Source organism: Enoplosus armatus, chromosome 23 (assembly GCF_043641665.1).
Source record: "Enoplosus armatus isolate fEnoArm2 chromosome 23, fEnoArm2.hap1, whole genome shotgun sequence".
In the NCBI taxonomy this organism is placed as follows: Eukaryota; Metazoa; Chordata; class Actinopteri; order Centrarchiformes; family Enoplosidae; genus Enoplosus; species Enoplosus armatus.
The window spans coordinates 98,134-125,382 of record NC_092202.1 but is presented as its reverse complement, the minus strand read 5'-3'; the positions used below and the strand labels follow the sequence as shown (position 1 = coordinate 125,382).

Below are 27,249 nucleotides of genomic sequence, written 5' to 3'. Positions count from 1 at the left end.
GGGTGTTGAGTCTGTAGACGGGCTATGGCGGAGTGAATGACGTCACACGCCGACTTCGGGTTGGCAGAGGGGGGGGGGGGGGGGGGGTGTAAACAGTCACAACAATGGCATGTGAGAATTCCCTTGCCAAATACACTGCCCGTCCAAAAAAAAAGTCGCACACTCTGATATTTCGTTGGACCGCCTTTAGCTTTAAGTACGGCACGCATTCACGGTGGCATCGTTTCGATAAGCTTCTGCAATGTCACAACATTTATTTCCGTCCAGAGTTGCATCAATTTTCCGCCAATATCTCGTATTGATGATGGGAGAGTCGGACCGCTGGGCAAAGTCTTGTCCAGCACATCCCAAAGATTCTCAATGGGGCTGAGGTCTGTGGTGGCCAATCCATGTGTGGAAAATGATGTCTGTTGCTCCCTGAACCACTCATTCACAATATGAGCCCGATGAAGTCATTTGAGAATAAGTAATAGTGAGGTTGTATATTTAGAATATTTCCAGTCTGTTTCTTCTGAGTGTCTGACACTCAGAGGGAGAAGTTGAACAGTTTGATGGCCACAGGCAGGAATGATTTCCTGTGGCGCACATTTGGGAAGAATGAGTCTCCCACTGAAGCTGCTCTTGTGTCCGACCAGTACGTCATGGAGAGGATGTGAAACATTGTCCAAGATGCCCCGCAGCTTGGACAGCATCCTCCTCTCTGTCACCACTGTCAGAGAATCCAGCTCCACCCCAACAACGTCACTGGCATTGTCATCTTGGAATATGCCCGTGCCATCAGGGAAGAAAAACTCCATTGATGGAAATACCTGGTCATTCAGTATATTCAGGTAGTCAGCTGACCTCATTCTTTGGGCACGTAACGTTGCTGAACCGAGACCTGACCAACTGCAGCAACCCCAGATCATAACACTGCCCCCACAGGCTTGTACGGTAGGCACTAGGCATGATGGGTGCATCACTTCATCCGCCTCTCTTCTTACCCTGATGCGCCCATCACTCTGGAACAGGGTAAATCTGGATCCATCAGACCACATGACCTTCTTCCATTGCTCCAGAGTCCAATCTTTGTGCTCCTTAGCGAATTGAAGCCTTTTTTTCTGATTAGCCTCACTGATCAGTGGTTTTCTTAGGGCTACACAGCTGTTTAGTCCCAATCCCTTGAGTTCCCTTCGCATTGTGTGTGTGGAAATGCTCTTACTTTCACTATTAAACATAGACTTGAGTTCTACTGTTGATTTCTTACGATATGATTTCACCAAACGTTTAAGTGATTTCCGATCACCATCAACCAAGAGTTTGTTCCGACCATATTTCTTCCTCGAAGATGATGGTTCACCACTATCCTTCCAGGTATTAATCACGTGTTGGATGGTTCTTAACCCGATTTTAGTAGTTTCAGCAGTCTCCTTAGTTGTTTTCTTTGCTTGATGCAGGCCAATAATTTGACCCTTCTGAAACAGAGTAACATCCTTTCCACGACCACATGATGTCTGCCGACATGGTTGTTTAAGAAATGAGCTACTCACCGCATCAGCTAGGCTTAAATAAGTTGTTGCCAGCTGAACCATATTCATCACTGCAGTGATTATCCAATGGAAGGCTCTTACCTATTTGCTTAGTTAAATCCAGGTGGCAACTTTTTTTTTGGCCGGGCAGTGTAATACGGCCTGAGTCAGCCAACAGTTCAATGTCCGGGCAACAGACACTATCCTTGATGGTAATGTGGGAAGGATTGCACCACCTGTTGTTAACGAGAACAGCAAGTCCCCCTCCTTTACGCTTACCGCTCCCGGTGCAATCCCTGTCGGCCCGGACACTCTGAAAGCCGTTGATCACATCACGGTTAACACTATCGGAAAAATTCCAACGGTTTCTGAAAGCTGAGACGTTGCGCTTTACAGCCAGGTTTAGGTCTTAAAGGGTTAAGACCTAAGCCTCAAAATGTCCGCCTGGATGTTTTTGCTTATTTTGACAGATTCGCGAGTGAAATTATTGTAATGACATCTCATTGGCTGTAAAGCGCAACGTCTCAGCTTTCAGAAACCGAATTAGAATTCTTCCGATAGCGCAAACCGTGACGTAATTATGGTAATACAAAGTGCGCTTGCGCAAACGTGTCGCAGATGACACACTCGGTGTTAAAGGGTTAAACTACACTCCCGGTACTCCCTCTGACTCCTGGCCAGCACCGTTAGTTCGTCCATCTTGTTTGCCAGCGATCTCATGTTGCCCATGATGAGAAAGGGGAGACACGGCTTATATCTCCTTTTCTCCATAAGCCTCTGCTGTCTCGACCCACCTCTCTTCCCTCCTAGCTTCGTTCCCCCTCTGCATCCTCTGTGTGTTTTCCTCCAGATTTTAGCTGGGATCTCCGATGATCTGGTATCCAAGCCGGCCAGCTTCAGAGTGATCAGCTGATCTCTGGAATAGCGGCGGAAATTGCTGCGCAACTGTCCGATGTTTGAATGAAAGTAATTCCAGAGTGAAAAAAGGTGCCAGAACTCTCTCCACCAGCATGTTTGGAGAGGGCACAACTTCAAAAATCAGTATCTTAAAAAGTATTGAGTTAAATAAAAGGAATAAAAGGAGAAAAGTAAGAAAAAACAAGAAAACAAACAGGAGCGACTGTAACAGGCTGCATGCATGGTCGGTGCATGCGCACTACTACTTCTATCCTTCTCTACCCTGTTCTATCCTATTCTATCCTATTCTATCCTTCTCTATCCTTCTTTATCCTTCTACATCCTGTTCTATCCTGTCTTATCCTGTTCTGTCTTGTCCTCTCATTGTGTTTTCATGTGTTTCAGGGATGATGGTGAGTCTGGAGTGTCTCAGAGAAACTCCTCTCATCAGCATCAAGCAGCAGCTCTTCACTGAGGCCAGGAAGTACCCGCTGTACCACCTGCTGCAGGTACATCACTCTTTGACTTTTGACCCTGCCTCTTATTATCACTGGTAGTAACAGTTGTAATAATCTCTGCTCTCTGATTGGCCAGGAGGAGTCATGCTACATCTTTGTGGGTGTGACCCAGGAAGCAGAGAGGGAGGAGTTTTACGATGAGACGAGGCGGCTGTGCGACCTGCGACTGTTTCACCCGATCCTGAAGGTCATCGAGCCGCTGGGCAACCGGGAGGAGAAGATCCTGAACCGAGAGATAGGTAACACACCGAATGTGTCATCATCTTTCATCAAATGTGTCCACCCATAAACAGCCAATACTTTGTTACCAAACATCTCGTCAGACAGTCCCCTGAGGTAAATTGTGATTTGTGATACTGGGCTGTATAAATAAAATTGACATTGTCACTAATGTCATTCACCAAACAATTAAAGGGGACCTAGTATGCTTTTCCTTATTTCCTGCCGTATATATGTATATATATACAGTTGTGTCCAAAATAATAGCAGTGTGATTAAAAAGGTGAGTAAATGTCAAAATCCCTCAAATAAATTGTATTTTAATGAACACAAATGCATTGGGGACACAGCACTTTCTATTTCAAAGCAAGAAAATTGGAAAAAGTAATTGAATTTGATAATATTTTACAAAGTCAAGAAATATAATGTTCAAAAAAATAGCAGTGTTGACATCTGTCTTTACAAACTCAAATGTACTGTATAAACTAAGAAATACTTGAAGATTCAACATTCCTGAGAATCATAAACTAATATTTAGTTGCATAACCACGGTTTCTGATAACTGCTTCACATCTGTGGTGCATGGAGTCGACCGACTTCTGGCACCGGTCAACAGGTATTGCAGCCCAGGACAATTGTACTACGTTCCACAATTCCACTGAATTTCTTGGTTTTGCCTCACGAACAGCATTTTTCATGTCAGCCCACAAGTTTTCTATGGGATTAAGGTCCGGGGATTGTGCTGGCCACTCCATTACTTGAATGCCGTTTGTCTGGAACCATGATTTTGCTCGCTTGCTGGTGTATTTGGGGTCATTGTCTTGTTGAAACACCCATTTCAAGGGCATTTCCTCTTCAGCATACGGCAACATGACTTCTTCCAGTATTCTGATGTACTCAAACTGATCCATGATCCCTGGTATGCGATAAATAGGACCAACACCATAGTATGAGAAACATCCCCATATCATGATGCTTGCACCACCATGCTTCACTGTCTTCACTGTGTACTGTGGCTTGAATTCAGTGTTTGCAGGACGTCTGACAAACTGTCTGTGGCCCTTAGACCCAAAAAGAACAATCTTACTCTGATCAGTCCACAAAATATTACGCCATTTCTTTTTAGGCAAATTGTAACTGCTTCAGCACGTCTTTTTTTTAACAATGGGACTTTGCGGGGGCTTCTTGCTGGTAGCTTGGCTTCACATAGACGTCGTCTGATTGTTACAGTACTCACAGGCAACCTTAGATCTTCTTTGATCCTCCTGGAGCTGATCATTGGCTGAGCCTTTGCCATTCTGGTTTTTCTCAAATCCATTTGAATAGTCGTTTTTCTTTTTCTTCCTCGCCTTTCTGGTTTTGGCTGCCATTTTAAAGCGTTTGATATCATTTTAGCTGAACAGCCTATCATTTTCTGCACTTCTTTATAGGTTTTCCCTTCTTTGATTAATTCCTTAATCAAAGAACGCTCTTCTTCTGAACAGTGTCTTGAACGACCCATTTTACTCTGTTTTTCAAGGACAAATGCACAGCCAGCATATGCAGCGTCAGTTGCCTTGATCCTTAAATGAGGGCCCCCTGTTTAACACCTGTTTTTTTCACATTATCAATGACCTCACTTATTAAACTCAGCGCTGCTATTTTTTTGAACATGCCCCTTTCAGTTAATAATTCAGTTTCACAGAATCAGCAGCATGCACGCCATGCCTGTTGCATCTGTTGGTTTTCTATACCTTTACTAAACCTTCTAGAAACTTACTTGCAGTGTAGAAGTTGAAATTTTAACAAAAACAGTGATTTATCTTGCTAGTGATGTGGGACTGCTATTATTTTGAACACAACTGTATATATATAAACAATGTTGCTAAATGGGTTCCCTTATGTAGTTAAACACGGCAGTTGGACTACTTTGGTACCAATATTGGGCCATACAGAGCCAAGAAGAGCTAGTTAGGTTCCAATATAGGCCCAAAGAGGGCCAGAGATATCTGAACTGGTTCTGAAGCTGGGTTAGAGTTAGGGCCATGCTGGGCTTCTCTGGCTCCAGCAGGACCAAAGAGGAGTGCTCTTGTTCCAATAGAGGTCTAAACAGGGTCAAAGAGGGCTACCTACTGAAACGCACACAATGAACATGTCAACAAATGTCTGTGCAGCTATTGGCCTGTCATCAAACAGCTTGTCAGCCAATGTTGGTTGTCCCATGCCCTCATCACCGATAAACCATGTCACTAATGACCTCATCTCTCACCAAACTCCACCTCCCAGAGTTCCATCCTCCCCCCTCCCTCACACTCAGACTAAAACCGTCCCTGTGTTCAGGATTTGCCATTGGGATGCCAGTCTGTGAGTTTGAGATGATGAAGGACCCGGAGGTTCAGGACTTCAGACGCTCTATACTGAGCGTGTGCAGAGAGGCCATGGAGGAGAGGGAGGGGGGAGGGGCCCACAGCCAGGCACTCTACGTTTACCCCCCCAATGTGGAATCCAGCCCCCAACTCCCACAGCACATCTACAGCAAGCTGGACAAAGGTATTCACCCTGTTTGACCAGCTGGGGGAAGGACATGGTCTCAAAATGGGTTTCCTGCTCTTACAGAAGTAGAATCATAGGCTATGCTCAGAGCCTGAGTGACAGTGGGGGTCTCTGCTCCCACATTTGCCTGGCTGCTGAGGGTCTGTGTAAACCCTCAGGTGATCTGAGGCCTGTACTACGAAGCAGGTTCAACACACCCAGGACATCTTCTCCTTATCTGGCTTCACTAACAGCCGCATTACGCACATGGCGGTGGTTATCAACTCAGTAAGTCAACCCAGGATTTCACAATCTAGCCATGAGCGCGAGAACATTAAAGGGGTGGAGTTTGCAGCATCTGACCAATCACAAACATGGACACGTCTACTGGCAGCCGAGCGGCATATTTTACAAATATTAGACAAAGACAAATTTACATAATATTAGACAAAGAAGAAGTTCAACACATCGTCCAGGCTGAAAGCAACACAGCTGCAGCTGCCAACAATCCCCACTGTGTGACTGAAGGCTTCTAATATCACTGCCCCATCATGATTGCCCGAGGAGATCTGACTGATTACATTTGTGTGTTCTATTAAATTCATGTGTTTTTACAGGTTAGACAGTTTTAGTCTTATTCTGTCAGCTGCAGCCCCGAACTTTCAGATGGAGCAAATAAAACAAATATAAAAACATGGGTCACAGCGGTGAGTAGGCTTACTTTCACATCTTCTAAGAACAACAAGTACAAGGCTTCCGTGCTTCAGTCAGTCTCTGCTGGAGGATGATATCAGCACACAGGAGTCATTCCCTCCAACCAGAATCTATATCTCTCATATTAAACACCGTCAGGGAAAGAAAGGGCTGCCGGTCTCTGGACACTCTGCCCCCCTAAGAGACCCTCTCACAAGCCACCCCGAGCTCCACAGGATACTCTATGATTAATGATGCGGTTTTCCAAGAGAGCTGATTGGTCAGTAGGTGGTGCTTTTATACGATAACCTGCTCTGCTACAGGTCATGTTTGCAGCATAAGTTACCATGGTTATGTACGCCGGTAAAAAGTGAACCAGCGTCGTAACCCTGACGGTACCTCGCTATCCTCAAATCCAGCTACATAGTACAGGCGTTGGTTTAGTAATCAGCTCACTTTTCCACCAACTCTGACAAAATAATTTTGATCTTTGCCTTGCATGTGTTTAATGGGACAGAGATGTCAAAGAATCTTGCCATCAAAAAACAGATAAGCTTTTGTGCATCAGTCCAGGTTTGTAAGAGGTAGGACTTGTTGTGAATTCATTAATTTCAAACCTTGTACGCCCACCAACAAAGAAAAACTGCCAACCAAAAAGCAAAAAAGCAGCAACTAAACCAATCAATGGTGAGTTAAAAAAACTGAAGCAACATAATCAAAAGAATGTTTCTCCTCAAGCGTCGCTGACTAACCGATGAGTCAAAACAAGCAAGACATTTTCCAAACCTGACTCCCTAGGATACAACAAACAGGAGAAAATGGCAGCTCACCCCTATAGCTCCAGTGGTATTTACAAAATGTAGATTATTATATTTACAACATGTACACAGATACTTACAGTTAAACGACAAGGATACTCCGTCTAACAAGAGCTCACACATATAAACACACAAAGCAACTACAAGGGTTTGGAGGATGAGGACAGAGCCGAGGTGTTGCTGTCAGGCTGCTGGAAACATTTGAAAAGGCAGGACGACATGAGGTGTGGAAGTGAACCCAGGCGCAGACACAGACTGGTAGTGAGTTTATGGTTTAGGGAATCGGGGGAATGGAGATGGAATGAGGAGGGCAGGATGACGGTGAGAAGAGGCTGAGCAGGCTGGGCAGAGTGGTATGGTGAGGAGGGTAGTGTGGAAGACTGGAGAGCAGGTGAGTGATGGCAGCTGGCTGAGAGCAGGCAGACAGATGAGTAGGCTGGTGAGAGGTGATCCTTGAACACAGGAGAACGGAGACAGAGATTAGTCACTGGAGGTGAACACGAGGTATCAAAAAAATGCAAGATCACAAAAGATGGCCAAGAGCAAAAGACCCTCAACTGGGGTTAGAACAACGATCTGGTGATGAATGGGAGGAAAGCCGGGGTAAATATACTACAGTGGATGAAGTTGATGACTGGCAGGTGTGGAACCTCAGCAACAGGTGTAAGTGATAGGCAGCAACCAGGAAGCCCAGGCCTAGGAATGCCACACCACATACACAGACAGACAGAGACAGAGGAAAAACACCCAGGGGAACTAGAGGCACGGCAGACACCGTGACACAGAATGTGTTGAATGGACCAATCAGCAGCAAATATTCCCCAAGCCAAACCCACAAATTCAGCCAAGGTAGATCATCGTACATTGTAGATCAGTCAAACAAGGCAGATAATCCAAGACGGACTAGGCAAAAAATGAGGTCAAAATCCCAAAACAGGTGAACAAAAACAAGGTAGACATAGAATGCTAAGGAATAGCTCAAACTCTTGCTCAAAGGACAAAGATGAACTGGCACAGAAGGAGGGGAGGACACAGGTTAAATACACACAGGTAATGACTAATTAGGACCAGGTGAAACTAATCAGGGCGGGGCAGGTAATCACAAAGGCGGGAAACACACAAGGGCAGGAAGTGAAGTGTCTGAAACGAGAGGAGAGGTAAATACTACAAAATAAAACAGGAAATGTGGAACACAAAACACAGAACAAAGCAAAACAGACTAACGAACAGGATGAGACATTACAAGAGCACACACACTTACACAAAACACAGGAAAAAAATAGGCCGAAGTTTGGAAACATGTTCAGTAATGTAACAATAGGGCCCCTGTGACCCCTGAGGGCCTCATGTCCTCTTTTAACCTCTCAATTAGTTAAATTCTGACGCAAACTGAATTCTGGGAATCTGTGGGGATCATCAAATTGAAGTAAGATAATGCTCTACCCATCTCTCTCTCTGTCCCTGTCTCTCAGGGAGGTTGATAGTGACCATCTGGGTGATCGTGTCTCCGTCGAACTCCAAACAGAAATACACCCTCAAGGTAAAGCTGCGTTGGTTTGTGTAGTTTCATACTGTGAGATGAAAGATGTGTGAGAGCTGACTTAAACTCTTTCTATATAGACATTAACCCTTTAATGTTCTGGTGGTTTTGTGGACCTGCTGGAATCTCTGCAGAGGAATTTCTGAATTAGGAATTTGTGCTCTCAAATTCCAGCTCACATGGAATGGATTAATATGTGAATGTAGAACAAACGTGCAGAATTAATATTTGGCATCTAGTCTCTAGGCCTCGTAGCTCCCCACACGGAAGTGCCAAGCTCAGCACAGCAGGGAGTGGGGAGTGACGGTAACAACTACCCCCACAGGAACGTAGACTCTGAGCATACAGGTGGATGTTGGGTGGAGTTTCTGAAGAGTGTCAGCAGAGCTTTCAGGTGAGCAGTGTGACAGCAAGCATGCAGGAAAGGAGTGAGCAGATGTGAAGGTGTCCGTCTGCTTCTAACATTGTGCTTGTTGGATCGTTGGACAGCATCTGAAATCCCCTTCCTTCATTTCATTTGATGGGGGTGTGTAACTTTCTGAAACAGACAATGTGGCATTTACACTCACTTTACGTAGTGATTGGTTAATCGTATGCAGGTGAGAAAGTTTAAAGGTACCACAGTAATGAAGCAGAGGAGAGCTGCTCTTTCAGCCCCTCCCAGATTCATCCCAGGTGGACTCCAGCTGACCTCATACTGTAGCAGCAGAAACTGTAGGTAGTTGTGTCTACTCCAGTCATTTAGCAAGGCACTCCCACAGTGTTAGTAGCAGGACAGCAGCTGTATTTTGAGATTGAGGTGGCTAAAATAAAGGAGCCCAAAGATCCCCAGGGGCCCCACAAGTTCTTAGTTCACCATGAGGCATTTGATTGTATGTAATTTTATTAATTGCAAATTCTTTTTCTTTTAGAAACTTGGACAACAAAACTGCATCATATATACACATATATGTATATGTATGTATGATTTTTTTCTCCAAACAGAAAAATTGATCATGAATCGATAAGGGAATCGGGCCGATAAGCAGAATTGATAATGGCATTGATAATGGTATCAATAAAATCTTATCAATCCCCATCTGTATAACTGATGTGTGTGTGTATATATATATGTATATCCTATAACTGATGTGTATATATTCCCTTATCGATTCATGATCATGATGTTTGGAAAAAGAGTAGGCCTACACAGGTTTTTACTCAGGAACAGTTTCATCTGGACATCCGAGTCCTTTAATATGTAATATTGGAGTCCAATCCAGTGCTTTGTTTACATAAATGTTGATCAAATAGGAATCTGACACATTAACATAATAACTGCAGCCTTCTAAATTCAACCTACCTTATTTTTCATGAGCTACTTGATCCAAATACTAAAGGTTCTGAATCAAAACTATAAAGTTGATGATCTTAAATTATTGATATGATATGGATGAAAATTGAACGGACAGAATGTGACTCCTAAAACTGTCGTGACAATATCTGCTAGAGAGAAGACTTCTCACTTTGTTGGTGTTGTTTGGACTACAAAAACACTCTGTTTGTACAGTGTTGTTACAAAGTGATGCTTCTTTTACCTCATAAACAATCTTCACAGTACAGACACCAGTCTTATGTCTTTCAAAAACTTTTCCTTGACCTTGACGGTAAATGTAAAAAAAATTAGGTCAAGGAAAGATGGGAAGGAGAACACCGTGGTCGCTTTAAATGTTGCTGCTGCAAGGAATTATGGGACAACATTATCTCCTTTCCTTTTGCAAAGGATGGTCCAGTGTAGCCTCTGCTAAAAGAGATAAGACAGGCAGCAACAAAGGACCTTTCTTTAGTAAATAGAGAATTTGACAAGCTCTCATCATGGCTGCCACTGACATACTTCAGGGTCATTTCACTTAGTCAGGAACCTTCATAAGATAAAAAGACTGATGATGTTCTATTATGTGTTTGTGAACAGGTGAGTCATGACAGTTTACCTGAGCAGCTGATAGCAGAGTCCATCAGGAAGAAAAGCAGATCGATGCATCTGTCACCTCAACAGCTCCGCCTCTGTGTCCAGGAGTACCAGGGACAGTACATCCTGAAGGTACACCTGTCTGTCTGTCTGTCTGTCTGTTTGGCTCACCTGTCTGTCTATGTCCAGGAGTACCAGGGACAGTACATCCTGAAGGTACACCTGTCTGTCTGACTCACCTGTCTGTCTATCTACCTGTCGGTCTCCTCAGGTGTGTGGCTGTGATGAGTACCTGTTGGAGAAATATCCTCTCAGTCAGTACAAGGTAACAACTTCACTTTCACACCTTCATCAACAAACTCTTTAATACAACCGGTCTCACTGTCTCTACCTGTCTTGCCCCCCACCTGTCTCTCTGCAGTATATCCGCTCCTGTATCATAGTGGGTCGTCTTCCTCACCTGATGCTGGTCTCCAAAGACAGTCTCTACTCTCAACTACCTGCCTCTGGCTTTGTCACACCTTCATACAGGTACAACAGCCTATCAGCATCCCTGACACACTTATCACAGCCAATCAGGAGCTTGTACAGGTGTACTGTAGCCAGGACGTTTGTTGTTTGTGTTTCAGTCGTCGGACTCCTCAGCCGTCTCCCTGTCCAGGAGGAGGTGATGGTTCTCCTCCTCGCTCTCTGTGGGCCTTCAACACTCTGCTGAGGGTCCGACTGCTCTGTGCCACCTACGTCAACGTCAACATCAGAGACATTGACAAGGTTTGTCTGTCAATCTGTGTTCATGTCTGTTCTTGTGTTCTCATGTTCTTATGGAACGTCATCAGTCACAGTCCGAGTACTGTTCACATTCAAAGTCCACGTGTGGACAAAAATGGTCCAAATGAGCAGAAGTGGTCCTGTCCCGTCCGTCTTATCAAGGATACTTTGGCAGGTGTTATTGTGTCTCTAAATGTTATGTTTTGATATCTAAGTATATCGTTCATTCAACAAAATGTCTACTTGAAAATTCACTCTGACGTTTTGGGAGATGCGAGGAGCAGCTAGAGACTGAGACTGACCGGTCAGACATGGACAGATTGGGAGACAACAAGCTGTTTTCATTCATTGGACAGCTGTCACTTTGTCAACTACAATGCGCTTTTCCTGAAGAAAATGCCTGTGAGAGCTGCAAGCTGCTGCTACAGCAGCAATATTTCAAATCTTTTAGCGCCACCTACTAGTGAATTTGTATCAAATGCTACAGACTTGCTCAGCATCCCCATCTGTACAACTGAATGTGGTTACCATGCCCTGAGTAGGATTCGATCTCAGAACCTTTGAATCTAAAAGGGGCACAGAAGTAGCATTTTGTTGACATGTAATCTTGAACCTGAAATTTGAAAGATTGAATTTGACCCAGTTACAAACCCTTTTCACCTGAGCCTTGAAAGAAAAGTTAGAATGAACTCCGAGGTATTTTCAGATATGACCTGTAGCCTCTCCCCTGATACAAACACATCTGGCTCTACACTACAACGGTTGGTCTTGGTGAAAAACATGCGCATTGTTGTAGACACAAACATCATTGCTTTAACCATGCTGTTACATGAAGCATGGAGTTTGTGAGTTCATTAGCAACTTGTGTCATACTGTTAACATGTACATATATTACAGTTCCATCCACATACATTTGGATGTTGGTGTAAAGACATACAGATGGCAAATCATTGATATATAATGTAAACAGCAATGGGCCCAGGATAGATCCTTGTGGGACACCTGTGAACAGACAGATGATTCTGCACTCGGACATACTGAGACCGATTTAACAGATATGATTCTATACATTAAAGAATCAAAGAAAGACTAAAGGACATTAGATTTCTATGATTAACAGTGTCAAATGCTTTCTTGAGGTCAAGAAACACAGCTGATAATGCCACCTTTATCCAATAGAGATAGAGAAAAACAGTTGGCTATCTCAGCTGAATAATTGGCTTTGAAGCCAAATAGCATTGGGTGCAGAACGAATGAGCTATATTCAGATGGCAAATGATTTGCTTAGCTACCAATTTCTCTGCAATCTTACACACTGTAGGTAGGATGCTGATGCTGCAGTCCTTTTGTGTCTCTTTGTAGTCTTTGATCTCTCTTTGTAGTCTTTGGTGTATCTTTGTAGTCTTTGATGTCTCTTTGTAGTCTTTGGTGTATCTTTGTAGTCCTTTTCAGAATCATCAGAATCAGAATTAGAAATACTTTATTGATCCCTGGGGGGAAATTACACAATTCTAGGGTGAAAAAAAAGTACCAGAACTCTCTCTACCAGCATGTTTGGAGAGGGCACAACTTTAAAAGCTACTAGTTAAAAATATGAAGTTATGATAAAGGAAAAGTAAGAAAAAATAAGAAAACAAACAGGAGTGACTTTAAGAGCCTGCATGCACTGTCGGCGCATGCACACTTTTGTCTTTGTAGTTGTTGGTGTCTCTTTGTAGTTTCATTTTGAGACCACAAACTTTTGATGAACTTTGAGTGTAGATCTAATATTTGTAGTGAAGTTAAGATTCATGTTTTTATTGGAGAGTTTAACGTTGAGTTGGGGTGTTTTTTCACAGTACAGGTATGTTGAAGTGTACTCACCTGAGCTGCTGTTGTCAGTAAGACCTCTGATAGTACAGTATCCTCCTGTTTCTTGGAGTTTTGATTCCATAGTTGAAGTTCCCATATAGACATGACAGCTGGTGTGTTAACATTATTGTGTATAGGTTCAGATATGTTTGTAAACCTATGTGTGTATACATGTATGTGTGTTTCTGTATAGATCTATGTGAGGACGGGTGTCTATCATGGCGGAGAGCCGCTTTGTGACAACGTCAACACACAGAGAGTTCCCTGCTCCAACCCCAGGTAACATACACACTCATATACACAGTCAGTATACACACTGATTATATACACAGTCAGTATATACACTGATTATATACAGTCAGTATATACACTGATTATATATACAGTCAATATACTCACTGATTATATACACAGTCAGTATACACACTGATTATATACACAGTCAATATACACACTGATTATATATACAGTCAGTATACAAACTAAACGTCAGCATCCAATGATGTTGAAATGTTGCTGCCGCTCTCTGTCTCACTATCAGGCACCAACCTCTGGGTGTAAAAAGTGAAGCCAATGCTGAAGTGCCTTAAACCTGCATTCTTTCTAATGGCCAGTAGGGGGCGACTCCACTGGTTTCAAAAACAAGTCTGATTGCATAGAAGTCCATGAGAAAATGACCCGACTTCTCACTTGATTTATCACCTCAGTAAACATTTTCCTCATGAGTTTATGGTCTTAATCTCTAGTTTCAAGTCTTCTTCAATACAGCATGATGACCACGATAGTAAATTATGGGTCCATTTAGAGTAAAATAGATGATAAAGCAGGGTATGCTTTAGGGCGGTACTACCCTGTGGATAGTGGTGTTCAGTTGTACTAAAAGACACTCTAGGCTGTTCACGTTTTCCTGTTAGTACATCAGGGTGCAGGTGTAGGTAGGCGTGCATCGTGTCCTTGGGGTCTCAGATCCCCAGCTCCACCCTCTCGACCAAATATGGTCGCTTCTGGTTCCAAAAAAACAAGATGGCGATGGCCAAAATGCCAAACTGGAGGCTTCAAGACATTAGTCCACAAATCAACAGTGGACATCACGGTGGCTACGTCCACTTCTTTTATACAGATGCTCACTACATTTCTCTCCAATTCCTGTCTCTCTGTCTTACCTGTCTGTCTCTCTCCAGGTGGAACGAGTGGCTCACCTATGACATCTACCTGGCTGACCTCCCTCGCTCAGCCAGACTCTGTCTGTCTATTTGCTCTGTGAAGGGAAGGAAAGGAGCCAAGGAGGTAGGAAAGGAAGGAGACCAGGATACATAAACACGTGAAGGAATCAATGAAAGAATGACTAAATAAACCTGTCTGTCTGTCTGTCTGTCTGTCTGTCAGGAGCACTGTCCTCTGGCCTGGGGGAACGTTAACCTGTTTGACTATACGGACATTCTGGTTTCGGGTAAAGTGGCTCTCAGTCTTTGGCCCGTCCCTCACGGCCTTGAGGACCTCCTGAATCCCATTGGAGTCGCTGGTTCAAATCCCAACAAGGTCCATAACACCTCTATCTACCTGTCTGTCTCTCTGCCTGTGTATCACAATGAAGACAGTTGAGTAAATGATGGATCGTCTTGTCCTCTGTAGGAGACTCCCTGTGTGGAGCTGGAGTTCTCCTGGTTTAATCAGACGGTCCTGTTTCCTGATGAACAGCAGATAGAAGAACACGCAAACTGGACCATCAGCAGAGAGCTGGGTTACAACTACTGCCATGGACTGGTAATATATATACAGCCGTGGCCAAAAGTCTTGAGAATGACACAAGTATTGGTTTTCACAAAGTTTGCTGCTTCAGTGTTTTTAGATCTTTTTGTAAGATGTTACTATGGTATACTGAAGTATAATTACAAGCATTTCATAAGTCTCAAAGGCTTTTATTGACAATTACATTGAGTTTATGCAAAGAGTCAATATTTGCAGTGTTCACCCTTCTTTTTCAAGACCTCTGCAATTCGCCCTGGCATGCTGTCAATCAACTTCTGGGCCACATCCTGACTGATGGCAGCCCATTCTTGCATAATCAATGCTTGGAGTTTGTCAGAATTTGTGGGTTTTTGTTTGTCCACCCGCCTCTTGAGGATTGACCACAAGTTCTCAATGGGATTAAGGTCTGGGGAGTTTCCTGGCCATGGACCCAAAATTTCGATGTTTCATTCCCAGAGCCTCTTAGTTATCACTTTTGCCTTATGGCAAGGTGCTCCATCATACTGGAAAAGGCATCGATCGTCACCAAACTGTTCTTGGATGGTTGGGAGAAGTTGCTCTTGGAGGATGTTTTGGTACCATTCTTTATTCATGGCTGTGTTCTTAGGCAAAATTGTGAGTGAGCCCACTCCCTTGGCTGAGAAGCAACCCCACACATGAATGGTCTCAGGATGCTTTACTGTTGGCATGACACAGGACTGATGGTAGCGCTCACCTTTTCTTCTCCAGACAAGCTTTTTTCCAGATGCCCCAAACAATGGGAAAGGGGTTTCATCAGAGAAAATGACTTCACCCCAGTCCTCAGCAGTCCAATCCCTGTACCTTTTACAGAATATCAGTCTGTCCCTGATATTTTTCCTGGAGTGAAGTGGCTTCTTTGCTGCCCTTCTTGACACCAGGCTATCCTCCAAAAGTCTTTGCCTCACTGTGCGTGCAGATGCACTCACACCTGCCTGCTGCCATTCCTGAGCAAGCTCTGCACTGGTGGTGCTCCGATCCCGCAGCTGAATCAACTTTAGGAGATGGTCCTGGCGCTTGCTGGACTTTCTTGGGTGACCTGAAGCCTTCTTCACAACAATTGAACCTCTCTCCTTGAAATTCTTGATGATCCGATAAATGGTTGATTTAGGTGCAATCTTACGAGCAGCAATATCCTTGCCTGTGAAGCCCTTTTTGTGCAAAGCAATGATGACTGCACGTTTCCTTGCACGTAACCATGGTTAACAATGATGGAAGAACAATGATTTCAAGCACCACCCTCCTTTTAAAGCTTCCAGTCTGTTTTTCTAACTCAATCAGCATGACAGAGTGATCTCCAGCCTTGTCCTCATCAACACTCACACCTGTGTTAACGAGAGAATCACTGACACGATGTCAGCTGTTCCTTTTGTCGCATGGCTGAAATGCAGTGGAAATGTTTTTTGTGGGATTAAGTTCATTTTCACGGCAAAGAGGGACTTTGCAATTAATTGCAATTCATCTGATCACTCTTCCTTCATAACATTCTAGAGCAGGGGTCTTCAATGTTTTTCAGGCCAAGGACCCCCAAACTGATGGAGAGATGGAGTCTCTATATTGTATAAAATTGTGTTTTATATTAAACTGGGCCTAGTGCCATGTATAAACATAGCTACCCTGTTATTGTGCATTCAATACTAAGCTATTCAAATAATACACAGGTTCATATATTCACGTTTTTATTTTAAACATGTGTAAGGTACAGGGTGGCCGTGCCACTGCCATTTATAAACATACATCTTGCATACAACACTGAGCTACTAAAATAATTCACAGATTCATGTTTTTATTTTAAACATACATGTAGAAGGGACAGTGAATCCTCAAGCCATCTGTGGATGGCACACACACTCCCACATTAGTGAGATGTCTGACCCTGATGAGTAGCACACAACTTATCTAACCTTGGACGGATGGAGGTTGTCAGGCAGAGGGTCATATCAGCCTCAGGCTGCAGTCTTGACCTGTATTTGTTTTTCAGGTAGGTGAGTGAGGAAAATCCACTTTCACAAAGATATGTTGTTGCAAAGGGCAAAAGGCTCATCATTGCTTTTGCTGCCAATTGTGGAAAGTCTTTCTGGCAAGAGATCCGGAACTGGGTGAGTGGTTTAGTTTCATATATGTTTCTGAACGTACTGTCAGTGGATAGTTCGATGAGCTGATCCTCCTCTGTCACTGTCAGACGTGCCGTCTGCTGCGTTGTCTCTGAATGGAAACTGTATCCATGTCTTCTCCCTGCACCAGGAGTCAGCCTCAGAAAAGTAGTTCCTAAATTGTCCCTCGAGCGCCTCCAAGTGCGCAAGAATTGCGCGTGTTACGGGAGGCGAGAGCACAGCAGAGTCTCCCAGCTCATCCACTGATGGAAACATGGAAAATATTCCCTCCCCGACGCGCTCCTGCCATCTTCTGATTTTTTTGAGAAAGCCTTCCATTCTGTCATACAGCTGAATGGCATGTGTATTGCGACCTTGCATAGAACTGTTAAGTTTGTTCAGCTCAGCGAAAATGTCAGCAAGATATGCAAGTTTGGTGACCCAGACATTGTCACTGAAAAGTGCAACCAGCTCTGTGCGCTTTTGGAGAAGTAAAAACTCCCGAATAGATGTGCGTAATTCCAACACACGTGACAACACTGTTCCACGTGAAAGCCATCAAACCTCAGAATGGTACAGTAGCGCAGTGTGTTCTTCTCCCTCAGCAGCACAGAGATTAGAGAAGAGACGCGTTTGCAAAGCACTCTTCTTGACTATATTGACAACTTTCACGACCGAGTCCATGACATCTGACAATTCAGCGCTCATGTCTTTGGCAACAAGTGACTCCCTGTGTAGCATGCAGTGCGTCCAAATCACTTGCGGAGTCGGTGCACAGCACAATACATTTTGCCCATGGAATGTCATTTTCTCTGAAAAAACATCAATCACTTTGAAGATTTCAGAACTAGTTGTGCGTTCAGGAAGCCGCTTACAAAACAAAAATTCCTCCTGGATTTCCTTTTGATGGACAAAGCGCACAAACGCCAGAAGCTGGGCGTCCTTTGACACATCTGTTGATTCATCATATTGTAATGCAAATGCATCCGCCAACCTCAGCTTCTCTATCAGTTGCACCCTCACATCAGATGCCATCTCGTCAATACGGCGAGCAATGGTTGTGTCCGACACTGGAATAGTTTTCAGTTTGTTAATGTCAATATCATTCCCATACATTGTTTTACACACGTCAGTTGCTGAAGGCAATATTAAATCCTCTCCAAGTGTGTATGGTTGTTTCTTCTGGGCAATCCGAAGAGCAACTTGATAAGAGCATTTCAAAGCGAGCTCACCAACTTTGGCTGATTTTCTCATCAATGTCTGTTGACCTTGGAGGGATTTGAGACTAGTTTGGAAGTATTCAACAGGTTTGTCTTTTAAGTGGCTGTGGGTTGTCTGCAACAGTATTGCTGATGATTACCAAAATATTTTTTTTATGTTTCTGTCATGGTTAATCCACCAGTATGTGCAAGCTCTTTAATCAAAGTAATAACTTTAATGCTAAAATATAATTATTGTTGTTATCCATGAATTTTCAAATTTACTGTTTTACAAAAAAGCAGAAAAAAATAGTAAAGCACATTATTATTTTTTGATTGAGATGCCAAATTACAATTATTTACTTGCATTCCTGAACAGAAAAGTTTGTTTTAGTGGTTGTGTGTTATTCTTGATTAATTTCTCACTTCTCAGAGAATTCCAGTGTGTTGGCTCAAATTTGGGTATATAAACATGAGTTCAGTTTGAAATTCCTCACTCCTGTTCAAAATGGTGAAGCGTAGGGAACTCACTGAGAAAGAAAGAGTCCGAATTAAAGCACTTCATGATGCTGGATGGTCTTTGAGACAAATAGGGCAAGACATAAAGTGTTCTCACAGTGTGGTGAAGAATGCCTTGGACTCGATTGCAGAGACTGGTACTTACAAAATGCGTCAAGGAAGAGGCTGAAAACGAAAGCTAACTGAAGCAGATGTCAGGCACCTCAAGATTGTAAGTACTAGAGACAGAAGGAAGACCACTGCTGATCTTCAGGCAGAGATTAATGCTTCTAGATCAGAATCTGCGAAAGTCTCCAGAATGACCATAAGCAGATGACTGAAGGAACAAGGCTTAAAGGGAAGAATAGCTGCTAAGAAGCCATTATTGAGGCCTGCAAAAATCCCAAAACGCCTAAAATTTGCCAGGAACACTAGACTGTAGATGACTGGAAGAAGGTATTCTGGACGGACGAGTCCAAGTTTGAACTCTTCGGTCAGCATCGTCGTGTTTATGTCCGCAGAAAAGCTGGAGAACATTTTGATGCTAGATGCATTGCACCCACAGTGAAACATGGTGGAGATTCCATTATGGTATGGGGTTCCATTTGTGGAAACGGCATGGGCAAATTTGTTAAAATCGACGGTATCATGAATAAGAAGGTCTACCACAACATCTTGGTGCATCATGGATCCCTTCTGGATTGAACCTGATTGGTTGTGGGTTCATATACCAAGAAGACAATGACTCCAAGCATACTGCAAAGCTGTGCAGAGAGTACTTGACCAAGAAAAAGGAATCTGGAGTATCTTGGACTGGCCAAGTCAAAGTCCAGACTTGAATCCTATTGAACAGATCTGGGATTTATTGAATTCAAAAATAGATCTCAATCTATATCTTCTCAATCCAAGATGGCGCCGCGGATGGCTGCCTCGGTCTGTTGGAGCGCATTGTTTTGCCTTGTTTTGTCTGTAAACAGTGTTTTTTGTTTTGGTTCACGGAGCTCTTTCACCAGAGAAGAGCTCATGAACATCAGGGGAACAACTCCAGTGGATTTGTTTCCCGAATTTCTTGCACCTTTAACTGTTTTATGGGACATTCTGGTCAAAGGTGCTCTCACCTTTGCAGCTCTACGTCGACGTAGAGGGAAACGTGCCGGTGCGCTCGTGCGTCTTCGCCGGCGAGGACAACGCACACCGCTACCCGGAATATTTCTCTCTAACGTGCGCTCACTGGGAAATAAGATGGACGAACTCCAGCTGCTGATGAGGAGAAACAAGGACTTTTATTCATCTGCTGTTTTGTGCTTCACGGAGACATGGCTGGGGAAAAGAACTCCCGACGCGACGCTGCAGCTGGACGGTTTCCAGCTACTCAGAGCGGACCGCGACGCGCACCTCTCCGGCAAAACAAAGGTGGAGGTATTTGTTTTTACATCAACAGCAGCTGGTGTAACGACGTGACAGTGATCCGACGGCATTTCTCTCCTTCCCTGGAAACCTTTTTCATGAACTGTTAACCTTACTACTCCCCCCGTGAGTTCGCTTCATTCGTTCTGGTCGGTGTTTACATTCCACCGGAGGCCAACGTGCAGGACGCACAGCGCGCACTCGCCGACCAGATACTGGAAACGGAGCAGACCAACCAGGACTCCTTAGTTATTGTCCTCGATGACTTTAACAAAGGTAACCTCAGACATGAGCTCCCCAAATACAAACAGTTTATTAAATGCCCAACCAGGGAGGGGAACACTCTGGATCACTGTTACACCACAGTCAGTAACGCTTTTCACGCCGTCACCCGCGCTGCACTGGGACACTCTGACCACGACATGGTCCACCTGAATCCTGCATACAGGCAGAAATTAAAACGTTCTAAGCCTGTTGTGAGAATTTCGAAGAAGTGGACCAGTGAAGCTGCAGAGGACCTGAAGGCGTGTTTGGACTGCACTGACTGGGATGTTTTCAGGACTGCTACCAACAGTCTGGATGAGTACACAGAGGCTCTGACGTCATATATCAGCTTCTGTGAGGACTGCTGCGTACCAACTCGGACCAGGGTGAGTTATAACAACGACAAACCCTGGTTCACAGCAAGACTGCGACAGCTGAGGTTGGAAAAGGAAGAGGCGTTTAAGAGTGGCAACAGAGCAGAGTTTAAGGATGCCAAGTACAAGTTTAGCAAGGCGGTGAGGGAAGCTAAACGACTGTACTCAGAGAGACTACAAGACCAGTTCTCCTCCAACGACTCTGCTTCTGTGTGGAGGGGGCTCAGGCAGATCACCAACTACAAGCCAAGAGCCCCCAACTCTGCTAACGACCGACGCCTCGCCAACAGCCTCAACGACTTCTACTGTCGCTTTGAAAGACAATGGGACAGTCCTGACACCATCCCCCACACCATCAGCCACCAGCTCCAGCCCAACAGCCCCAACCCCCTCATCACACCTGGGGCTGAACTCTCACACCTCTTACCACCACAGCTGCCCCCCACAGTGCCCCCCACTCCTCCAGCATCGACACCTCTGTCTGTCCTTGAAAGAGATGTAAACAGACTCTTCAAGAGACAAAACCTGCGAAAAGCTGCTGGACCAGACTCCATCTCCCCATCCTGCCTGAAGTGCTGCGCCGATCAGCTGTCTCCGGTGTTCACGGACATCTTCAACACCTCACTGGAGACATGCCACATGTCAGCCTGCTTCAAGGCCTCCACCATCATCCCCGTCCCCAAAAAACCAGGGCCCACAGGATTAAATGACTACAGACCATCGCCCTGATCTCTGTGGTCATGAAATCATTTGAACGCCTGGTCCTGTCCCACCTCAAATCCATCACCGACCCTCTGCTGGACCCCCTGCAGTTCGCCTACAGAGCCAACAGGTCTGTAGACGACGCCGTCAACCTGGCTCTACACTTCATCCTCCAACAGCTCCGCAGGATCCTATGCCAGGATCCTGTTTGTGGACTTCAGCTCTGCCTTCAACACGATCGTCTCGGCTCTTCTTCAGGACAAGCTCTCCCAGCTGAACGTGCCTGACCCCACCTGCAGGTGGATCACAGATTTCCTGTCTGACAGGAAGCAGCACGTGAAGCTGGGGAAACACGTCTCAGACTCGCGGACGATCAGCACCGGCTCCCCTCAAGGCTGTGTTCTTTCTCCTCTACTCTTCTCCCTGTACATCAACAGCTGCACCCCCAGTCACCAGTCCGTCAAGCTCCTGAAGTTCGCGGACGACACCACCCTCATCAGACTCATCTCTGGAGAGGATGAGTCTGCCTACAGGTGGGAGATTGAACATCTGGTGACCTGGTGCAACAGCAACAACCTGGAGCTTAATGCTTCAAAGACAGTGGAGATGGTTGTAGGCTTCAGGAAGAGTGCAGCACCACCCGCCCCCGTCACCCTGTGTGACTCTCCAGTGGACACTGTGGAGTCCTTCGTTTCCTGGGCTCCATCATCAGCCAGCTCCCTCATCAAGAAAGCCCAACAGAGGATGTACTTCCTGAGGCAGCTGAGGAAGTTTAACCTGCCACAAACAATGCTGGTTCACTTCTACACCGCCATCCTAGAGTCCATCCTCATCTCCTCCATCACCGTCTGGTACGCTGCTGCCTCCACCAAGGACAGACGCAGACTGCAGCGTATCATCTGCTCTGCAGAGAGGGTGATTGGCTGCAACCTCCCATCTCTTCAGGACCTGCACTCCTCCAGGACCCTGCAGCAGGGAAGATTGCTGCCAACCCCGCCCACCCTGGACACCATCTGTTCGACCCCCTCCCCTCTGGCAGGAGGCTGTGGTCCATCAGGACCAAAACCTCCCACCACAAAAACAGTTTCTTCCCCTCTGCAGTCAACCTGACGAACTTACATTGACACCCCCCCCAAACACAAACACAAGTTATACATTATATTAACGTACATCACCCCTGTCCCCCCTGCGTTACATTAACGCACCTACCCCCTTCTGGACACTTTACCTGGACACTTTACTTTATTCTCGTCACTGCACTGTTGTTATTTATCTTATCTTATTTTTTTTTTTTTATTCTTATTCTTATTTTAGCTTTTATATTCTACTCATTTGATATCAAAACAATAGCACCTTCAGACCACAGCAAATTCCTTATAATGTATGTTACTTGGCAATAAACAGTTTCTGATTCTGATTCTGAGATTGCACAAAAGTTTCATCCAAAGCAAGTCTCTGGGAATAGCTACAAACTATTTGGAACTCAGTAACAAAAGAGACAGTCGAAAATAAAAACAATGCCAGCAAGATTGCAAGCTGTTATCAGGGCCAAAGAAGGTCATACAAAATATTAAGATTTTTGGTTAATATATGTGAATAAGGACTATATCGTTGTTCCAGTTTGTTATTTGCCTAATAAATAACAATACAATTTTTAGTTTGAAACAAGTTTTTGACAGACTTCTAAAATATTTGTTAAGCACTGTATATATATATATATATATATATATATATATATATATATATGTATGTATACATATGATATATACACCAATCAGGCGTAACATTATGACCACTGACAGATGAAGTGAATAAAACTGATTATCTCTTCATCATGGCACCTGGGATATATTAGGCAACAAATTAACATTTTGTCCTCAAAGTTGATGTGTTAGAAGCAGGAAAAATGGGCAAGCATAAGAATTTGAGCGAGTTTGACAAGGGCCAAATTGTGATGGCTAGACGACTGGGTCAGAGCGGAGGAGGAATGGTTTGAGGAGCACAACAACGAGTTTGAGGTGTTGACTTGGCCTCCAAATTCCCCAGATCTCAATCCAATCGAGCATCTGTGGAATGTGCTGGACAAACAGCCTCTCTCCCATCTTCTCCCTGTCTCTCTCCCCCCTTGTCTCTCTCTCCTACCTGTCTCCCTGTCTCTCTCCGCCCTTGTCTCTCTCTCTCACCTGTCTCCCTGTCTCTCTCCCCACTTGTCTCTCTCTCCCGTCTTCTCCCTGTCTCTCTCCCACCTGTCTCCTTGCCTCTGTCCCTGTCTCTCTCCCCTTTTGTCTCTCTCTCCCACCTGTCTCCTTGCCTCTGTCCCTGTCTCTCTCCCCTTTTGTCTCTCTCTCCCACCTGTCTCCCTGTCTCTCTCCGCCCTTGTCTCTCTCTCCCACCTGTCTCCCTGTCTCTCTGTCTCAGAGCAGTCGTCTGGCCTGTGACAGCAGTGCTTCAGCAGGTGATGCAGAGCAGCTTCGTTCTCTCTGCTCCAGAGATCCTCTCTACGAGCTCTCAGAGCAGGAGAAGGACTTCCTCTGGAGACACAGGTAAGGGGCAGGACTTAACATGGAGACACTGGTGAGGGGTGTGGCTTAACATGGAGTTTGCATAAAAAGATGGACTCACCTGTCTACACCTGTCTCTGTCTGTTTCTCTACCTGTGTCAACCTGTCTTTTTCTTTGTCGCTACCTGTCTTACCTGTCCTTATCTGTTTCTATTTGTGTCTCTACCTTTGTGTTTACCTGTCTGTGACTTTGTATCGTCTTTCATCTTAACCTGTCTCTACCCATCCTGACCTGTCTATCTGTCCACACCTGTCTTTCTCTATGTCCCTACCTGTCTGTATTTATTGTCTGTCTCTTTGTGTCTTCCTGTCTTTCTGTCTACCTGTATCTCTCTCTCTCTCTCTGCAGACATTACTGTGTAAACATCCCAGAGTCTCTTCCTAAGCTGCTTTTGTCCGTTAAATGGAACTCCAGAGACGAAGTTTCCCAGGTACAAAACACATGCTCACAGTCAGGATGGTTTCTTTATATATTTCAATTAATCCCGTCAGTTACCTGTCTCCTCCTCCTCCTCCTCCTCCTCCTCCTCAGATGTACTGTTTGTTGAAGGAGTGGCCTCTGATGGAGCCTGAGTCAGCTCTGGAGTTGTTGGACTGTAACTTTCCTGATCCGATGGTCAGAGAGTTTGCTCTGCGCTGCCTGGTGCAAGGCCTGACGGACGACAAGCTGTCACAGTATCTCCTGCAGCTCGTACAAGTACGTTTACACCCTCACCTCCTGGTACAGGTATGGTTCACCTCCTGGTACAGGTACGATTCAAGAATATGCTATAAAATTCAACCATAAAAGAAGTGAACCAAAGATGAGGTGTGAGAAGTGGCTGCAGTTTGACATTAATCTCTCTCTCCCACCTGTCTCCTCCTCTCTCTGCCCTTGTCTCTCTCTCGCACCTGTCTCCCCCATCTATCTCTCTACCTGTCTCTCTACCTCTGTCTCCCTGTCTGTCTCTATCTCCCTTTGTCTTTCTCCCACCTTGTCTCTCTCTTCCCCTCTGTCTCTCTCCCATCTGTCTCCCTGTCTCTCTCCCCCCTGTCTCCCTGTCCCTGCTAACCACTGCACGACCATGCCGCCCACCGTTATGCTAGTTTATATAATTATAACATTAACACACATGGTGCTTGTTGTATTTGTACAATCAGATTGACATATACATACATGAACACAACACATTAACATTGGGTACACAAGATCTATCATGATTTTCTTAAATGTTCGCCATTGATAATTATCTTCTTATATGACCAGTTTTTATTCTCATCACCAGTGTTTTCTTGTTTACTGTTTTATATTGTTTGCTTTGAAAAAATAAATATCTTTATGTGTGATGTCAGTTAAAACTGAGAATCTAAATTGTGTGTTTTCAGGTGTTAAAGTATGAGATGTACCTGGACAATCCTCTGGCTCGTTTCCTGATAAAGAAAGCTCTGACCAATCAGAGGATAGGACACTTCTTCTTCTGGCATCTCAAGTGAGAAATATGACCTGTGTAATAAAGCTTATCTTTATCTCCTCCATGTTGAGCTCAGTCGTTACTGAATCACTAACAAAATAAAGATTTACTAGTTCTAGTCTAGTTCTTTAATGTTGTGTTCAAACTAACAGAAACGCTGTTTCAGGTCAGAGATGCACAATAAGACGGTGTCCCGACGGTTCGGTCTGCTGCTGGAAGCCTTCTGTAGAGCCTGTGGCATGTACCTGAAACACCTGAACAGACAGGTGAGTACAAGTTCAGTCTGTCTCTGTGCTATGATTGGTCAGTCTTTTCTGGCTGAAGTCACTTAAAAAATTGCAGACTGACTGCGTTTGTTCATTAATGTGAAGCTGCTGCCATCTAGTGGTTCAATATGATACTGCTACCAATAACAGAACTGAGCGTGTTCATGATAGGCTACCTTCTGGGACACATTTCAGACTAAAGACCAGTTAATTGGGGACTAGCTGTCCTATTGGGGACAACGGCTGTGTCCTCAATTGGGAAAAAGCTGATTTTTGGGTTAGGGTTAGGTTTGGGATAGGATTAAGTAAGTAGTGGTTAGGGGTAGGTTTAGGGTAAGTGTCCAGGAAATTAATGTAAGTCTATGTAATGTCTCCAGAAGTGACAAGTCAACATTTGTGTGTGTGTGTCTTTGCAGGTGGAGGCCATGGATAAATTGGTGAATTTGACTGACACACTGAAACAAGAAAAGAAGGACGAAACACAGAAAGTATGAAAACTCACAAAAACATATTTTTTAAAACTGTCTTCTTTCTGTTGAATTAAATGTTATGTGTCTGTGCACTGTGATTGGTGGATAATGATGAGTTGCTGTATTGTTATTGGTTGATAGTGATTGTGTTGCTGTGTTGTGATTGGTTGTCAGACTCAGATGAAGTTCCTGGTTGAACACATGTCTCGTCCAGATTACATGGAGGCTCTGCAGGGATTCGTCTCTCCACTGAACCCTGTTCACCAGCTGGGAAACCTCAGGTAACACTTCAACTAATTAACTAACTAACTAACTGAATCCTGTTCACCAGAGATAATAATAGCTGAGATATGATTAATAATAGCAATAACAACTTTAATAGTAACAGAACTATGACTAATAATAATAACTGTAGTGATGAGAGTCAGGCAGGCCCATGGCAGCAGCAGCCAGGCGTACCAGGACCGCGATCCACAGGAAACTGCGAGACGAGAAAGCACAGAAAAAACTTCGGGAAGATATTAAGTTAGTGACATGCATTGGAGGGACATGAATGTGTAAAGATGGAGAGGGAGAGGAGGAAAGCTCAGTGCATCATGGGAAGTCCCCCAGCAGTCTAGGCCTATAGCAGCATAACTAGGGGCTGGTCCAGTCAGGCCTGAGTCAGCCCTAACTATAACCGTCAAAAAGCAAACTTTTAAGCCTACTCTTAAAAGTAGAGAGTGTGTCTGCCTCCCTGACCCAAACTAGGAGCCGATTCCACAGGAGAGGAGCTTGATAGCTGAAGGCTCTGGCTCCTGTTCTGCTTTTGGAGACTCTAGGAACCATAAGCAACTCTGCATTCTGGGAGTGCAGTGCTCTAGTGGGGTAATAGGGTACTATGAGCTCTTTAAGATATGATGGTGCCTGACCAGTAAGAGCTTTGT

The 27,249-nt window shown here is 44.5% G+C and overlaps 1 protein-coding gene across 1 annotated transcript in view; it reads left to right on the top strand.

Moving 5' to 3' along the window:
- Nucleotides 1-27,249, top strand: part of LOC139305588 (phosphatidylinositol 4,5-bisphosphate 3-kinase catalytic subunit alpha isoform-like) — a 35,388-nt gene that overhangs the window by 2,356 nt on the left and 5,783 nt on the right. Inside the window, exons 2-20 of the mRNA XM_070929473.1 lie at nucleotides 2,811-2,914; nucleotides 3,000-3,162; nucleotides 5,462-5,671; nucleotides 8,637-8,704; nucleotides 10,656-10,784; nucleotides 10,924-10,977; nucleotides 11,074-11,183; nucleotides 11,282-11,423; nucleotides 13,465-13,550; nucleotides 14,453-14,558; nucleotides 14,658-14,810; nucleotides 14,904-15,035; nucleotides 23,994-24,118; nucleotides 24,486-24,567; nucleotides 24,669-24,833; nucleotides 25,502-25,605; nucleotides 25,754-25,853; nucleotides 26,270-26,341; nucleotides 26,498-26,604. Of these exons, the coding sequence (XP_070785574.1) occupies nucleotides 2,811-2,914; nucleotides 3,000-3,162; nucleotides 5,462-5,671; nucleotides 8,637-8,704; nucleotides 10,656-10,784; nucleotides 10,924-10,977; nucleotides 11,074-11,183; nucleotides 11,282-11,423; nucleotides 13,465-13,550; nucleotides 14,453-14,558; nucleotides 14,658-14,810; nucleotides 14,904-15,035; nucleotides 23,994-24,118; nucleotides 24,486-24,567; nucleotides 24,669-24,833; nucleotides 25,502-25,605; nucleotides 25,754-25,853; nucleotides 26,270-26,341; nucleotides 26,498-26,604 (2,212 nt within the window). The remainder of the gene's footprint in view (nucleotides 1-2,810; nucleotides 2,915-2,999; nucleotides 3,163-5,461; nucleotides 5,672-8,636; nucleotides 8,705-10,655; nucleotides 10,785-10,923; nucleotides 10,978-11,073; nucleotides 11,184-11,281; nucleotides 11,424-13,464; nucleotides 13,551-14,452; nucleotides 14,559-14,657; nucleotides 14,811-14,903; nucleotides 15,036-23,993; nucleotides 24,119-24,485; nucleotides 24,568-24,668; nucleotides 24,834-25,501; nucleotides 25,606-25,753; nucleotides 25,854-26,269; nucleotides 26,342-26,497; nucleotides 26,605-27,249) is intronic.